This window comes from Clupea harengus, chromosome 21, assembly GCF_900700415.2.
Source record: "Clupea harengus chromosome 21, Ch_v2.0.2, whole genome shotgun sequence".
Taxonomy (NCBI): domain Eukaryota; kingdom Metazoa; phylum Chordata; class Actinopteri; order Clupeiformes; family Clupeidae; genus Clupea; species Clupea harengus.
The window spans coordinates 19632521-19650020 of record NC_045172.1 but is presented as its reverse complement, the minus strand read 5'-3'; the positions used below and the strand labels follow the sequence as shown (position 1 = coordinate 19650020).

Sequence of the window (17500 nt, the reverse complement as noted above, 5' to 3'; positions counted from 1 at the left end):
TTCTATTTTTAGAGAGGAGAATCACAGAAGTCTATTCTGCTGAGCTAGTACTCCTGTTTCACTTTATTACGAACCAGAGACAGACCACAAACTTCTGCCATCAGTAAATGAGATAAATGCGTATTGTACAGCGTTCCATAACCATGTTAGTGGCTGATCTCATTCACTTTCTCTCGCTCTCTCTCGCTCTCTCTCTCTCTCAGGCTACATTTAAAGGATGGATGGATATCATGTATGCGGCTGTTGACTCACGCAATGTAAGAGTCCCTGTCCCAAATTACCCAAATATTTTATAACTTCATTATATTGACAGAAAGTGCTTATTATTATTAGTATTATTGTTATTATTATAATTATTATTGTTGTTGTTGTGGTTATTATTATTATCAGTAGTAGTAGTAGCAGTAATAGTAATATTAGCAGTAATTATTATTATCATTATTATTATTATTATTTGCAAGTAGCGTTAGTAGTTTTTGTAAGTTGTTGGAGATAAATGAGAGTGATTTTGGGAGCTACTCAGTAAGTGAATTAATGTGGTGTTCTTAGCTGGAGCAGCAGCCAGAGTACGAGGTCAACCTCTACATGTACCTGTACTTCGTCATCTTCATCATCTTCGGCTCCTTCTTCACCCTCAACCTCTTCATCGGTGTCATCATTGACAACTTCAACCAGCAGAAGAAAAAGATAAGAGCCTCCCCTCTGCTACCTTCAACAATAGAAATAAAATAGAATCTCTGTACATTTATACCTTTATTTTATTAATACAATTGTATTATAATGAGTAAAAATACATTTCATTAAGAACAATTACTTGACTCTGTTTTGAGAGATGTCTATGGTGTTCAAACAGGGAAACTCCATTCAGGATTTTGTTTGAGATTGTAACCAGTTTTGGGTTTGGTCCTTTTACTTTGGAGGTCAGGACATCTTCATGACAGAGGAACAGAAGAAGTATTACAACGCCATGAAGAAGCTTGGCTCCAAGAAACCACAGAAACCTATTCCAAGGCCAACGGTACTAGAATAATATCAGTGTTCGTAGTGTACATTACACATTGAAACCACAGAAACCTATTCCAAGGCCAACGGTACTAGAATACTATCAGCGTTCGTAGTGTACATTACACATTGAAACCACAGAAACCTATTCCAAGGCCAACGGTACTCGAATAATATATCAGTGTTCGTAGTGTACATTACACATTGAACTGCAATAATCTGTGGCTCACAAGAACAAATTATATTTACATTTACATTGAGTACCGCCATTGTATCAGTTCTGTGCTTTGGGTTTATGTAGATGCTCTTGACACCAGATTTGACCTGTTACCCCATAATGTGCCCAACATAGAACTTTAGAACACATCTGAACACATAGAACACATCTGGCTCTGGCCAGGCACTGATCTACCGCTTTCTACAGATAATATTATTACTGGTCACCTCTTTGATGATGAGTGGCAATGGCTGCTGGTGATTACTGACCTGTTGCTGCCTCCTTGTCTCTTTCAATTCCTCAGAACAAGTTCCAGGGCTGTGTGTTTGACTTCGTCACCAGGCAGGCCTTCGACATCGTCATCATGATTCTGATCTGCCTGAACATGGTGACCATGATGGTGGAGACAGACGACCAGACTGAGGACATGGCCAACATCCTTTACTGGATTAACCTGGTCTTCATCGTGCTCTTCACTGGCGAGAGCAGCCTGAAGATGATCTCGCTGAGACATTACTACTTTTCTTTGGGATGGAACATTTTCGACTTTGTGGTGGTCATCTTATCCATCGTTGGTAAGATCCTCGACCTTCACTCTTAAGAGCTTGCTTTTGTCACTCCATTGCATGTGTGATTTTCACATCTGCAACTCATAGAATGAGTAGACCAGTCTAGGATCAGAACGAGAATTAATTAATTCATTATAATATTATATAATTAATTAATTAACTAACTAACATTTCCGACAACAATTGACAACTGACAAACCAAGGGCTGTTTATTGCAGAATCTAGCCCTTTCGCTATTTAATATCTTCCGAAGCCACAAATCTATCATGATACACTTTGATCTCATAGGAAGTAGGAGGAAGTGATGTAATGAAATGTGTTTCAGGGAAGTAATTTATTTTAAGAAGAAATGTTCTACTTAAACAGGACATAACCAGTGTTTGTTTGATAGATTGTCATGTATGATCCGTTCTTTCGCATATCACAGGTATGTTCCTCTCTGACGTCATTGAGAAGTACTTTGTGTCGCCAACGCTGTTCCGAGTCATCCGCCTTGCCCGGATTGGCCGAATCCTGCGCCTCATCAAAGGCGCTAAGGGAATCCGCACGCTCCTCTTCGCTCTCATGATGTCACTTCCTGCCCTCTTCAACATCGGCCTCCTCCTCTTCTTGGTTATGTTCATCTATGCCATTTTTGGCATGTCCAACTTCGCCTACGTGAAGCGCGAGGCGGGGATCGATGACTTGTTCAACTTCGAGACTTTCGGCAACTCCATGCTCTGCCTGTTCCAGATCACCACATCGGCCGGGTGGGATGGACTCCTTGCGCCCATCCTCAACAACAAGGAGCCCGACTGCGATAGTCGCTTGGAGCACCCGGGCAGCTCGGTGCGGGGCAACTGCGGCAACGCGTCCGTGGGCATCATCTTCTTTGTGTCATACATCATCATCTGTTTCCTGATCGTCGTGAACATGTACATCGCCGTCATCCTGGAGAACTTCAGCGTGGCCACGGAAGAGAGCGCCGAGCCGCTGAGCGAGGACGACTTCGAGATGTTCTACGAGGTGTGGGAGCGCTTCGACCCAGACGCCACGCAGTTCGTGGAGTACCAGAAACTGTCCGAGTTCGCCGACTCGCTGGACCCGCCGCTGCGCATCGCAAAGCCCAACAGGCTCCAGCTGATCGCCATGGACCTGCCCATGGTGAGCGGCGACCGCATTCACTGCCTGGACATCCTGTTCGCCTTCACCCTGCGCGTGCTGGGCGAGGAGGGCGAGATGGACGCGCTGAGGGGACAGATGGAGGAGCGGTTCATGGCCTCCAACCCCTCCAAGGTGTCTTACGAGCCCATCACCACCACCCTGCGCCGCAAGCAGGAGGAGATGTCCGCCATGGTCATCCAGCGTGCCTTCCGATGCTACCGCATGCGCCAGACGGTCAAGCGCGCCTCCCACATGTACCGGCAGTCCCTGCTGCAGGACGGGGGATCTCTTATCAGCCGGGGCGGAGAGAAGGTTCCGGACAAGGAGGTGCTGGTGATCATCAAGTTCACTGAGAACTCGGCCTCGGACAAAACAGACATGACCCCCTCGTCGGCATCGCCGCCCTCCTACAACAGCGTGGCCAAGTCGGACAAGGACAAGGACAAGTACGAGAAGGACTGGCGGGAGAAAGAGGACAATGCGAAAGACGCGCGTGAGAGGAAGAAGTGAAGCAGGTCTAGAGGAGTGGGTCCGGACTAGACTGGACTGGACTGGGCCTCCTGCCTGAGACTGGTGGAAGTGTAAGGGACGGTTTACGGAGTTTGGGAGACTGGCCCCTGTATGCTTTCACAGATCGAAGGGTTTAGGAATCCCCCACCAGATGTTGTGTGTATTTCTCTCTCTCTCTTTGTGTGTGCACGAGTGTGTGTGTGTGTGTGTGTGTGTGTGTGTGTGTGTGTGTGTGTGTGTGTGTGTGTGTGCAGAATGAGATCAGAGTGTGAATTGAGGTAGCACACACATTACGACAATGGTGGGGGGGAGAGTTTTTGGGGGGTGTGACGTACATTGGTGGATGGTGCCACAACATTGGGGATGTCATAGACTGGTATTTTGGTGTGAACGATAAACTCCCACTCCATGCGCCTCCCTCACTGACACAGAACTGTTAAATCGAACGATAGAACGAGGCCGAAACGAACGAGGCCGCGTCTGAGTCTCCAACAAGGGAATGTGCATTTCTAAGATTTGATTTATTATTCTGAGTGTTGTAACAATCTGGAAGACTAACGTCAACTGTTATGTCTGCCTGTAGCTAGGGCTCCTAGTACAGCCGGCCAGTGTCTTGAATAACAATTGCTGTATTATTTGCTTGCCTTCTTACCATCTTTTTTATGGGTTTTTTTATTTTCTTTTTTTATGTTTTTTTTTTTTTTTTAAACCAGGATCTCATTTTTATAGCACATTGATGTTTTCTACTGGGTTGTGATTGTGACAAAAATAATCCCACGTGGGAACACATAGACACCACGAACACATCAGTGATCTCCTTTAGGAGTCTATGATCACAATGTAAGTCACAGCTCAGAGAACTAAAAGCCCTCGAGATCGAATGAGGAATGTGGCTGATTAAAAGCCTCAAACAAACTGACACAGGACCCTCGTTCTGCCCTCTAGATCAGCAAGCTTGATCGACACAGCTTAGTTCAGCTCAGGTTGATTTAAATTAAGGCTGTCGAGTGAGGTTGAGGCTGTAGGCTCACGTGAGGTTGAGGCTGTAGACTTGCGTGAAGTTGAGGCCGTAGACTTGCGTGAGGTTGAGGCTCTAGACTTGCGTGAAGTTGAGGCCGTAGACTTGCGTGAGGTTGAGGCTGTAGACTTGCGTGACGTTGCTAAGTGTGATATCACGTCGAACGAAGAGCAGGCCGAGCGGAACAAGACTCAGGTTCGTGTTCCAAGGCCGAGGCTGCCGAGGTGCAAGCCAAACAGCCTGAATGTGCGCCTGCGAACAGGTGCAGCACAACAATTGACACACACCTGCATACAGGTGCAACACAACAATCGACACACACCTGCGTACAGGTGCATCACAACAATCGACACACACCTGCGTACAGGTGCATCACAACAATCGATACACACACTGCAAAATGGAATGTCCTATAATCTCAGAGATTTCAAAACCTTCAAACACTTTCTCTCTCTTTCACTCATTCTCACTCTCTATCTATCTCTCTCACGCTTGCTCGTGTCACTGTCTGACTGTTCTGTTCGAGTTAAATTTTTTCCGAGAGCGTCCAAACTTCCAGAACAAATAGAAAACAGAAAACATACAAAAAAGATGTTTCTAGAGGAGAAGGAGAAAATATAGACTCATAACACATTACTGCAAGGCAAAACATATAGAGTGTGGATTTCAGTGTCTGTCCTTATCAGTGCATTGTAGTTTATTTCTATATGAATGAGCCATTTTTCATTCTATAATAATCTATTGGGTGGTGACATGTTTGTATATAATGCACTCCAAGGTGTGGACACTATATGTATCACGGCTGTACACGTGCTTCTGATGGACACTCTATTTGATTCTGTTACCTATCATATTGTATATGGGTGCATATTACCTCTGTGATTGTGAGTGTGTGTGTGTGTGTGTGAGTGTATGAATGGCTAGTGTGTTTATGTGTGTGTATGCGTGAACTAGTGTGCTTTTACGCCCGTGCATATTTGCAAATGTACGTATGAACAGGATATGTGTAAGGAGACGTGCGTGCGTGCGTGTGTGTGTGTGTGTCCGTGTCTGTTATGTATACACATGAATTGGACTTTACTTTGTAATTGTCATTATGAAAAGTGTTTATATTGTAAATAGTAGTTTTAAACTCATGACCGCTCATGCTTTCTCCTCAGTTTTTTAAACATCAGGTTTGTTTACATTCTGCTCAGTAACAGGTGAGGCCACGAAGCATTGTGTGTCCATAGTAACTGTTTCAAAACTATGATGCGATCCGTAGCCATCATTATCCATATGCTTTTAGTGTGGGTAGTTCACTGCATGCTGAATATTAACCAGCCACACGGTGACATTATTTTAAAAAGCCAAAAGAATAAAGATCATATTTTTTGTACTGAAAAGTCTGTTCAGATTCTTCAATTTTTGTGTTTGTTTTTATTTTCCATCATGCACATGAGTTGATGATGCAGACAAATGTTTATATTTCGGTTTTATGTCTGGCGCAATAACGTGCTGGGTGAGATACATATATATTTGATTTTAGAAATCATTTGAATTTTGTTTGGTTTGGAGACATCTTTCATATATATATATATATATATATATATATATATATACAGTAAATATATATAATTTACTTTTCCCTCAGAGATCAATGGATGTTCACTTAACAAAGGCGGTATTTTGGATTTGTTATAGTGTGCATTGTATGACCTTTTTTTTCAGACCAAAGATGTGACAGAAGCTGACATCTAAGTCCTTTCTTTTGACTCTTTTCAAAAATAAAGCACATTTTTGGGAAGCATACGACACGGACGAGTATGTTCATTCCATGTGCCTGAATGTGTGCCACTGGGAAGCATACGACTCGGATGAGTATGTTCATTCTATGTGCCTGAGTGTGTGCCACTGAGAGTGGGGAAAGAGGGGAGAGTGGGGAGAAGAAGGGCTGTTGCAGCTGGTTAAAGAACCGTTGGCATTTTGTGAACATCAGAGCCACCACATGCCAACGGGGCGCAGATGGCACTAAAAGGGCATCTCTCTGGCATGGGCAGCCACTCGGCCAGCTTTGAGGTAGCGGATGGCGTTGGGAGTTGTGATCTAGAGTGTAGAGTTCATGCCAGCTCCAGCACCAGCTCTGGCGGGGCTGAAAGGGGTGGGGGGTGGAGGGGTACGGGGGCAGGAAGAAAGAGAGGAGAGGAGGAGAAAAGAGGAGAGGAGAGGGCTAAAATTAGTGCCGTCTTTTGTGCTCACGAAGCAATGAGCCACAGAGCTGTGGCGTTCCCCTCCCAGTGACTCATCAGGCAGTTTGCATTGGGCACACAAAGCCAGTGGCCTCAAACACACCCTGCATGTGTGTGTTTGTGTGTGTGTGTGTGTGTGTGTGTGTGTGTGTGTGTGTGTGTGTGTGTGTGTGTGAAAGTCTGCATGCGTGTGTTTGTGTGTGCGTATTTGTGAGGGTTGATTGAGGGATGGTATTGTGTTTACAAGTGCGTGTGTGACTGTGTGTGTGTGTGTGTGTGTGTGTGTGTGTGAGTGTGTGTGTGTACAACATTCTGCTGTTTATTAACCTTGACAACAGGCATGGTATACACATACATTAAACACAACATGGTGTCATTCTCAGAGAGTGAGAAAGAGACAGAGAGGGAGAGAGAAACAGAGAGAGAGGAATGGGGCGTCAGGAACACTTTACAATCAGAAGCGAGGATCCTGCTGGAAATTCTCTCCTCCTGTTGCCTAGCAACATGACATCACAGTGCCTGTGCCAGTGATTGATCAGCTGTGCCTTCCCAGTATGCTTTTGGCTGGTGTGAAGCAGGCTTTCCCTGCCCCACCCCCCGACCACCAGAAAACACACACACAGCATCCTCCCACAATGAATGTGTGTCCACTGCATTACAGACCCCCCATTAAGGAGAACAGACGTTAGTGTTAATGCATATCTACTCTTCCACAGTCTTGCTATAGCCAGGCTATGTATGACTAGGCTCTGTGCTGAGCACCTGCTCTCTCCCTCTCTGTGTGTGTGTCAATGCAGAATGCCTGTGTCTGTGAGACAGGTGGGCCTGTGTGTGTCCGTGTGTGTGTGTGTGTGTGTGTGTGTGTGTGTGTGTGTGTGTGTGTGTGTGTGTGTTTGTGTATGTGTGTGTGTACATATGTGTGAGCACTTTGACCTCCTCCAACCAAACAGGCTCCTCCTCCCCCTCCTCTGCCCCCCAGGGTCTTGAAGGTTACAAACACAGAGATGCAGGAGCGCTGTGTCACCTGGCTACTCCACTGGCCTTTAGCGAGCACGGATGATGCTAAACGTTACAGAATAGTACAGTCCAGTCCATTTCATGCACATCAAAATAGACTGAAAGTATGTTATACAACACCGAGACCTACTGTAGCCTACAATAAAACATGCCACACCTGTTTAGGCCCACTGTAAAACCACCGCCAATGCAATGACCTACACAATGGCATCAAAAAGTGCTCAAAGAGCAAGACTCACTGTGCAGCCCTGCACTATTTTATAACTCTAGATGTCCACAACAGCTCGAACATGTCATATGTTCACGACAGCTCCAACATGTAATATGATCATGACAGCTCAATCAATCAATCAATCAATTTGATCAAGAGGGACAGTGTACATTCATGAACATTAAAATATAAATGCACCCAATTATAGCCAAAAGGCTAGTTTCCATTGGCAGTCCCCCTGCCAGAGTGAAAAAGGCTATACAACCTAAAAAAAGGCATTAACATATATATCAATAATAATAATAATTTAATAATTTATTTTATTTGTAATGCACTCTTCATTCAAAAGAATCTCAGAGTGCCAACATATTAAAAACTAACTATAATAATACAATAAAATAAAAATGAATTAACATAAGCATAATAGAAAACTTTTTAACATTTTAACATACGATTTAACACAAGGCCAGAAATGCCTTCCTGAATAAAAATGATTTTAGTCCAGCTTTAAAGGAGTCCAGCGTCTGCGTTGCCCTTAGGTGGTCAGGGAGGCTGTTCCATAAGCGTGGCGCTGCCGAGCAAAAGGCCCGGTCGCCCATGGTGCGGAGCTTGGTTTTGTGCTTGGAGATGTTTCTTAGATGGTAAAAGGAGGTTTTGCACAGGTGTTTTATATGGTCATTAAAGGTCAGGTGAGGGTCAAACCTAACTCCGAGATTAGTGACTGTGGAGGAGAGGGGGATGACCTGGCTGTCGAAGGTGAGATGAGTTAAGGAGGATGACTGAACCTGGTGTGGAGTGCCAACAAGAAGGGCTTCGGTTTTGCTACTGTTTAGCTGGAGAAAGTTGTTGCTCATCCATGCCTTTATCTCCCCAAGACAGGCGGTGAGACATGACATGGCTGCAGTGGGGCTTGGGGCAGTTTTGATATAAAGCTGTGTGTCGTCAGCATAACAGTGAAAAAACATCCCATGTCTGCTGATGACACGACCGAGGGGGAGCATGTAAATAATGAAGAGGATGGGGCCGAGGGCCGACCCTTGCGGAACACCACAGAAGACAGGGAGCTGTCTGGACTTGCATCTTCCCAGTGAGACATATTCAGTTCTGCCAGAAAGGTAGGACTGAAACCACTTGAGTGCAGGCTCTAGGAGGATAGTGTGGTCCACTGTGTCAAATGCAGCAGTCAGGTCCAGGAGGATGAGGAGTGTTAAGTTAAAATGAACTGCGTGCTGGTTTGCAGAGAAATCAGAGTAATCGGACCGCCACACGTAGCAATTGGTTTGATACAGCTGAGTTTACTGGTTTTAAGATTGGACAAGATTCAGCCAGAGATGCCGAGATACTCAATAGCTCTGTCACCCACGGCTGGAGAACGCGTTCTAAATTGTACATGTGATAACAATGGTTTATAAGTCCAGTCTTCACTGATGGTACTTCCTGGGCCCCACACGTATACGCCTCTCTATGACTTGCATGTTTCAGTCGTAATTTCTGGCCTGACAATTAAGTTTCTGTGAATCTCCACTCCCTGGTACAGATAGTCTCCCTATCTCCTCTGTCTCCTGCCCAGGGTGCCCTATGACCTTGGAATTTATGTCACTGGTCATTCTTGAACTTGAAAGCAGTTCTTTGAATGTTATCTTAGGCCCCTCTGTTTGAAACCTACTTTCCAACTGCTCAGTTATACTGGTTAAATGGGCATACATTGTTAATAGAAATAAAATGTTAATAAATTCATACCTAAACTGAATTTATCTTACAGGAGTGAGGGTGATCCTGCATCGGCTGTCATCAGCAGGTAATTCGTCACCCTGAGAAAAGCTGTTTCAGTGCTGTGGGCTGAACGAAATCCTGATTGAAATTTTTCAAACAAGTTGTTGTGTTTGAGGTGGTCCTGAAGTTGAGAAGCAACTACCTTCTCTAACACCTTGGACAGGAAGGCAAGGTTTGAGATAGGCCTGTAGTTGCCTAGAACCTCCGGGTCCAGGGTGAGTTTCTTGAGAAGGGGACGGATGACAGCAACCTTGAGAGCAGGTGGGACATAGCCAGACTGAAGGGAAAGGTTAACAACTTTGGTGATGAAAGGACTGAGAGTGGGGATGTGTGACTTGAGCAGATCAGTGGGAATGGGGTCCAGGGTACAGGTACAGGATTTCCTTTTTCTGAGGATTTCCTCAACATGGCTCTCCCGAACCTCAGCGAGATGTAGAGGAGACAGCACACTTGCAGATAAGGTGCTGGTGGCAGATGGAGAGCTGGACATCGGAGAGCGAATGTTGTTGACCTTGGATCTGAAAAAGTCAATGAAGCTGTTGCATTGCTCCTCTGTAGCCTCAGTTGAAGAGGATGGTTGTGGCTTCAGGAGATCGTTTATGGTGGTAAAAAGCTGTTTAGAGTTGCCAGGGTTTTTATTAATTAAGCTGGAATAGAACTGTGAGCGAGCATCTTTAAGGGAGTTGGAGTAGGCCCTTTGATGCTCACGGAAGGCCAGTTTATGGACAGTCAGCCCAGAGTGTCTGTAGCGTCGTTCCAGGACACGCCCAGCTGTTTTTATTTTCCGCAGCTCATGTGTGAACCAAGGAGCAGAGCGTGAGAAATTGACCTCACGTGTCTTGACAGGGGCATGGAGATCAAAAACACTGCTCAGGGATGTATTATAGAGCTCCACTAATTCATCCACTGATGCAGAGGCTGGGCAGGTGATGAGCTGGAGATCCATGGCCATGGTGGCTGAGTCAATGCTTTTCCAGTTCCGGAAAGACATTTGACGCTTAGGTCTAATAGTAGGCAGCACAAAAGTCAAGGCCATTGAGACCACCTTGTGGTCAAACACACCGATATCATACACCTGTAGGTTACTGATGGGAGCAGAGTCAGTGATAACCAGGTCCAGAGTGTGCCCCTTGGTGTGAGTAGGAACCTCAACATGCTGCTGCAGGCCAAGACACTCAAGCATACTCAGGAAATCTGCTATCAAACATCACATTGACAATAAATCAAAAATAAAATAAGATAAGATATGATAAGATAAAATTAAATTAAATAAAATCCCAAGTTCTACTGCTTACCCACTAATAATCACATTTTGGTTATTTATCAACCATGATTTGAGATTTCTTTTAAAGCAGTTGAATGAGGTTGATTCTCTAATGTTCTGTGGGAGATGGTTCCATTCCCGGGCTGACCTAACTGAGAAAACCGACTGTCCAAATACACTTTTTTTAAAAGGAATATCACAGTCTCCTCTTGCTGCCCCTCGAGTAGCACTGGTTGCTGCTTTTCTAAACTTTACTAGGCTGCATAGTGGTGGGGGGGGCCAGGTTAAACCGGATTTTGAACATTAAACAGCAGTTCTTAAATGTGATCAGGTTGTCCCAACTTAAAAGTCTGTACTTATGGAGGACTGAACAGTAATGGTGTGATTTAGGTTTTTTGACAAGTATTTTGAGAGCCTGCTTGTAAAGAGACATGACTGGTTTAAGGGTAGTGGAGTTGGCAGTAGACCAGGTGGGTAAGCAGTAGTTAATGTGAGATAAAATTAGCGAGAACATGTACATTTTAGCAGCCTCGGTGGACATGTGATTTCTAAGATGCCTAAAGGTGGCCAAGGTGAATTTAAAATGTTTGCTTATTTTCTGTACATGTTTTTTTTAAAGTAAGTTGATTATCAATCAAGATACCAAGATATTTGTATTCCTTCACAATCTTGATTCTTTGATCAGAAATAAACACATTGGGTTCAGTGTGAGACTTGCTGGTTTTAGAAAAAAACATAGCAACGGTTTTGGAATTGTTAAGCTGAAGACAACCTTTGTTTAACCAGTCAGACACATCAACCATTACCTTTGTAAGCCTAGCAGCGACCTCTACGTTATTCTTACCCCACCCAAAGATCACAGTGTTGTCTGCGTACATCAGAACCTCACAGTGTTGGCATACGGATGGTAAATCGTTAATATAAAGACTGAAAAGAAGTGGACCCAGGATTGAACCTTGGGGAACACCTGTAGCTCAAACATGTAATATCAGCTCCAACGTGTAATATGATCACGACAGCTCAAACATGTAATATGATCACGACAGCTCAAACGTGTAATATGATCACGACAGCTCAAACACGTAACCTCAAATGTAATATCCTGGAGTGTTTTCCAAAGGCCATTCAAACTTGCAGAGCTTGTCGGAGCAGTGAGCTTCCACAGTAGTGTTTGCCATTTATATGTGCAGTGTTCAGTGGTCTATGGGACAGTGCTCACAAGCCCTTTGTTGACGTCTGATGTGACTTTCTGTGGAAGGCTCTTTCAAAGACACGGTTACTGCACATCTGGTGGGTGAGATTAGTATTTTCAGTATGTATGTAAGAGAGAGAGAGAGAAAGAGAGAGGGAGAAAAAGAGAGGGAGAGAGAGAATATCAATACGCTATTTAATGGCTCACACACTGCTGAACAAAATACATAAAAAAATATATATCCCTTTTTACCTTTTTGATATTTCATAAGATTTGGCCTAGTTCCCTGAATGGGGAAAGCTATTTTAAAAGGGTGCATAATTGACTATTTGCACTTATTAAAATATGCATGACTGACTTGTGTGTCTATGTTTTTATTTTCTGTATTTATCTTTAATTGATTTACATTTTAAGGTATTGCATGTAGTTTATTGTTGTAAAAAGCTAATTTAAAGAACATTGGAAAAGCTAATATTTTCCATTTTTTTCAGTGCATGCACTGCCCCTATGCCTGTGGATGACTTTAATTCATTTAATTAAGGGTCTGACAATGGAAGCATCTGAAAGAGAAGCAAGATGCAGACTGTACATGAATATTGAGAAGTGTATTTGTATTCATACCTTCAGGAACTACAACATTGTTCAAAAGCATTTTTTGACAAAAACTAGGGAGCATATTTTGGGTTTGGTTGTAGAACATCTTCCATTTTGTGCATGAAAAGACCCTTTAAACGTCAGGCTCAATGGACCAAACACAACACCTGAGTCTCGCACGCAAATGACGCCAGCCAGCTGCAGTCACAGACGAAATGGCCATAGTGTTCAAATCTTCTCGCTTTGGAAAGCAAAGCCTGACACCTAGTGGTCAGTATAGAGAGAAGGAGAAACATTCTTAGTACCATCGGACCCAGCCAAAGCATATGGTTTAATGATCTATTTCAACCAGATAATGGTTGTCAGACAGATCAGATAATCCAGCTAATAATGACTTAAACAAAAAAAACAAAATGGCTGAAATATAACTAAATTCTAGTCACTGTGGAATTTGAAAGCAAAATAAGCAAGTTGGAATAGGATGTGAAACCTCATTAAGTTTCATTCAAATGAATGCTGTAGGTTACAGTGTAGGAGAGGCATACACTGTGAGAAGGAAAACAAACACTGATAGGGAGTGAAACAGGAGGACATTCAAAGGATAGAAATAATCTCAATTTCATCTGTCATATTCTATGCATCACTAAATTCGATTGATAGTGGTGAATCTAATTTGTTGTGTTATGGTCTTGCCCTCTGTACATCACTGAAGGAGTTGAGATTACTGGGGCTGTTTGGTTCTTTGCTTGCTTTTGAGAGGGAAATCAAGTAAACGCACCAATATTGAGACTTATAGTGGGTACAATATTATCTCAGCATGTTCATCACCCACTGCGCAAGCCCTCCCCCAACCCACTGTCAGTCAGGAAACTCACCTGCCCAATGCACCTGAGGACACTTCTTGCAGCCATTTTTGTGGTTACCTGATTTTGCGCAACTTCCATATGTGTGGATCCACGAGTCACTAACATACATGGAATTAGTGAGGGAATACTTTTTACGATTGTTTAATAACAAAGCAAGATTGCAAGATAGAGACGGCAGTTGACAACACAAGAAGAAGAAAAATAAACAATAACTGTTGGGCACGATGTTATGGATGTTATGGCACGGTGGTGCACAACCTTCATTTTGAAGACTGAAAAGCAGACTGAAATGACTTGCTGTACCTTGCCCCAACATACACAACACGTCATAATCTTATACAGAGGGCAGATTTCGATTTTATTTTCTCAATAAATAAATCTCTTTTACAGCACTGCAAAAGACCAACTGAGAAAACGAGTGTTCGGAGTGGGACAAGCACTGATAGAATACATTTAGAAGAACTTGGCACGTAAATCCAGAAAATAGGTAATTTTATCCCAAACATAAACATAACACGTGTCCATAAACCTTTTCCCAATATGTTGATAAGCCATCTGTATTCACCAATGAACTCTTGATTACAACACATATCCAAAGTGCCTTCTCAGAATCTCCCTGGTAGTTCACTTCACTTGCAAAGCACCACAGGATCCAATACAGAGATGGTGGGAGGAATGATGGCTGTTTAGTATGGCGGATCATACCCAAAACAGGCTATTCACAGGATATTACATTGATAACATCCAACCTACAGAAAGTCTTTTCATTTCCAGCTAGCAGCCTTAGTCATGCTTTCACAAACCATGAAGGACAGAGATCACAAAAGAAGAGACGGAAAAGATATAGCTGTGTGCAGTACCGTGCAACCATATTCTTCTTCTCATCTTCAAGTATATAAATGCTTTTATGGCCATGAAAAGCCATGAAGTAACATGCATGTATTATCAAAACATTCCAAATTACTTATACAACCATAAATCACCGGACTGTACATAATACCCCTGTTTGTCTGGGTGAGAACATCCATCATAAGGTTCGATCAGCTGAACCCTCTGGACATCCTCTGAAGGCCCAGAACTTCTGGAATAATAGACATCACACCCCTGAGGCATACAAGACATGTCCAAGTCCCGCTACCCTCATCTCCACATGGGGAAATCTGAAGTCATAAAGTGATAAGGATTCACCTTTTGACCTTTTCCGGCCTCAAGCGGACTGGAAAAAGGTGCCTGTTTTAGAGAAAGCTGATTAACCAGGCTTGATTGCCCTCTAAAGGGTTATTAGGAAGTCTGAGGTCGTTTGTCCCCCCCCCCCCCCTTCAGGCAGACATGACAGCTCAGCTTACTGCTGCTTGAGGTCCACTTTTAAATCTTGGTTTCCAACATGGCTTCCATTCTCCACTGGCAGCTCTTGTGAATTGTTGTTGAGAAAGTTCTGGAACTCAACCTGCACATCTTTCTTCAGGGAGCCTTTAAACTCCTCAGTGGCTGGATAGTTGTTTTTCTCATTGGTGACAGAGCAGATGGCTGTAGAATGTTCCCCATTGGATAAAAGGTAAGGGTGATGTCCATTCTGCACCTGTGATTGGCTCAGGTCTTTATAAGAGTCAGTTATAATACTGAATGAATCAAGAGATGGCACTGAATTCATATTTCTCGTTCCACAGAGTTTGGTAGAGCCGTCGGGGCTAGCTGTCGTTGCCGAGGAAAAAGACCCGTAGTGGTTGAAATGATTTTGGTTTTGATGCCCACTGCCATGGTTGGTGCTCGTGTAGTCAGACAAGGCGTGGTTGGAGTCTGTGTACTCTGCACCGGTGTACAGGGAGTCCTGTGTGTGACTGGACATCGAACTGTTCACCGTGTTGTTTAACACTGTGTAACTGGGGTTAATGATGGCTAGCGAGTAGCCTGAGTTGGTATAATTGGGCGCGGTGTGAGTGGGGGTGCTGTAGCTGGGGTCGGTGTGGTTACTGGGGGAGGAGTAGGCGGAGGTGTGGAGGGTGGAGGCGGAGGTGTAGCTGTCCATGGGGTAGTACTGCGCTGAGGGGCTGCTGTAGTAGGAGCTGAGGTCGGTGGCCTCGGCCTCCCGGAGGGCTTCGGAGAAGCTGGGCAGTGATGGGAAGGCCATGGTGGACGCCAGCGAGACGGACGGGAGCGAGACGGAGGGAGTGGCGCGGGTCATCCTGTTCTCGCGGTCCTCCCATCTCCTCCTCTCCTCATCGTCATCTTCATCATCGTCTTCCTCCAGGTCACTGCCCGCAAGGCTGTGGGTGCTGGAGTCGGAGAGGCCGCTCAGCAGACTGCTGCCGTCCTCGTCTTCGTCCTGCTCGGACTCCTCCTCTTCGTCCTCTTCAGTCTCCTCTTCGTCCTCCTCGTCGTCCTCATCCTCTTCTTCCTCATCTTCGTAATCGTCACAGTCCTCCTCGTCCGACTCCCGCAGACAAGACTCTATCTCGTTAGCCGGATCCAGGTGCATGCCGGGAGCCTCCATCAAAGTGCGGTCTGACTCATGCTGCGATTGGGCGAGGGGGATGTCGCCATGGTAACCGTTGCCGGCGGCGAGGTAGAGGCTGTGCTGCTGCTGCTCGAGCTCCAGTTTCATGAGCGTGTGCAGGAAGTGTGTGCGCACCCGCGCCGGGTTGAACTCAACGCGCCCCGCCGAGTTCCCACAGCCATCCTTGGAGCAGCCGCACGGGAAGGACATGCGATCCACCTGCGAAGTCAAACACAAACACACACACACACCCACACCCACACCCACACCCACACACACACACACACACACACAGATTCATGCAAACAGACACACAGGACATATTCACAGTAGTTAAGGAGACAGCTCAGTTTCTACTGACTTTCTGCTGAGGTTTTTTAAAACCAACACTTCATGACCATTTACCAGTAAACTAGTTTGGGGCGTTTTCAACACGATTGCTGCTCCCCACCACCCCTTCTCGCCAAACTAGTTATGTCTGTAAAAAATCTATTAAAAGCAACACTGCAAGTACAATGTACTCTCCTGCTCCCTAATGCAGTCAAAGTGAGTCTTTGATGACACAAATTGACTTGAAGGGGGATTGGACTTTCAGCTACCACTGAAAACACTTTTTTCTCCCGATCTAGCACTCTGTTAGTATTACCATTCTCCAGTATGCCGACTACAGTCCAATCAACACTGATCGACTTTTTAAGATATTTGTATATAGTCAATAGCAGTGGCATCAGTTGAAGTGTGTTTAGTACGTTTTTAGTGTGTAAAGCACATTATTTAGGCTGTTTAGGTATAGTTACTTGCATGTGACATTTGTGAGAGGTCAGGCCATCTTGTGAGCTCCCTAGCCACTAGCACAAGTCATTTTAACATCCTGTCCTGTGTATAACTGAAATTAAAGATGGAGTCTGCGATTCTGGTGAAAGGTTGTTGATATTTGAGCTCAGCATCCCATCAAATGACGCCCCTCCTTCCAATGCTCCTGATGCAGCATGTTGATTGGCTGGAATTGTTTATGTCTCAGTCCGTGCCACTATGTTTGTTTCCCACTTACAGAGGCAGGACTGTGTACGAACACCAGACTTTTTTTGAGTGTACGCACAGAACATTCTGCTGAAATTGACAAAAAGTAGACTGGATTAGAATGGCGGACTGTACCTTTAAGACCCAACGGACAACGAATCAGCATGTGTAGGTTATGTACCTGGCACTTTATGCCGGCGAGGCTGCACGCGCAGGTCTCCGGGCGGCAGCATCCACGGCACTGGCAGCCGCACTCCTTCCGGGAGACTCGGATGGTGCGCAGCACGTGCCGCTCCTGGCCGTCGATGCGCCGCACGCCAGACGAACGCAGGAGGGCGCGGCGCTTGCGGATGCTCAGCGGCTGCAGGAAGAAGTACTCGTC

General features: G+C 44.8%; 2 protein-coding genes across 4 annotated transcripts in view; one reads left to right on the top strand and one right to left on the bottom strand.

Moving 5' to 3' along the window:
- scn1lab (sodium channel, voltage-gated, type I like, alpha b) overlaps nt 1-6248 on the top strand; it is a 41800-nt gene extending 35552 nt beyond the window's left edge. For all 3 annotated transcript variants that reach the window (XM_031558883.2, XM_031558886.2, XM_031558885.2), the window contains exons 23-27: nt 204-257; nt 550-687; nt 914-1018; nt 1524-1794; nt 2216-6248. In XM_031558883.2, the coding sequence (XP_031414743.1) occupies nt 204-257; nt 550-687; nt 914-1018; nt 1524-1794; nt 2216-3441 (1794 nt within the window). In that variant the 3' untranslated portion in view covers nt 3442-6248. The remainder of the gene's footprint in view (nt 1-203; nt 258-549; nt 688-913; nt 1019-1523; nt 1795-2215) is intronic.
- Nucleotides 6249-13721: 7473 nt separating this feature from the next.
- LOC105911945 (cysteine/serine-rich nuclear protein 3-like) overlaps nt 13722-17500 on the bottom strand; it is a 16230-nt gene continuing 12451 nt past the window's right edge. The window contains exons 5-6 of the mRNA XM_031558889.2: nt 17300-17500; nt 13722-16317 (exon numbers count right to left, since the gene is read on the bottom strand). The exon at nt 17300-17500 is cut by the window's right edge and continues 99 nt beyond it. Of these exons, the coding sequence (XP_031414749.1) occupies nt 14947-16317; nt 17300-17500 (1572 nt within the window). The 3' untranslated portion in view covers nt 13722-14946. The remainder of the gene's footprint in view (nt 16318-17299) is intronic.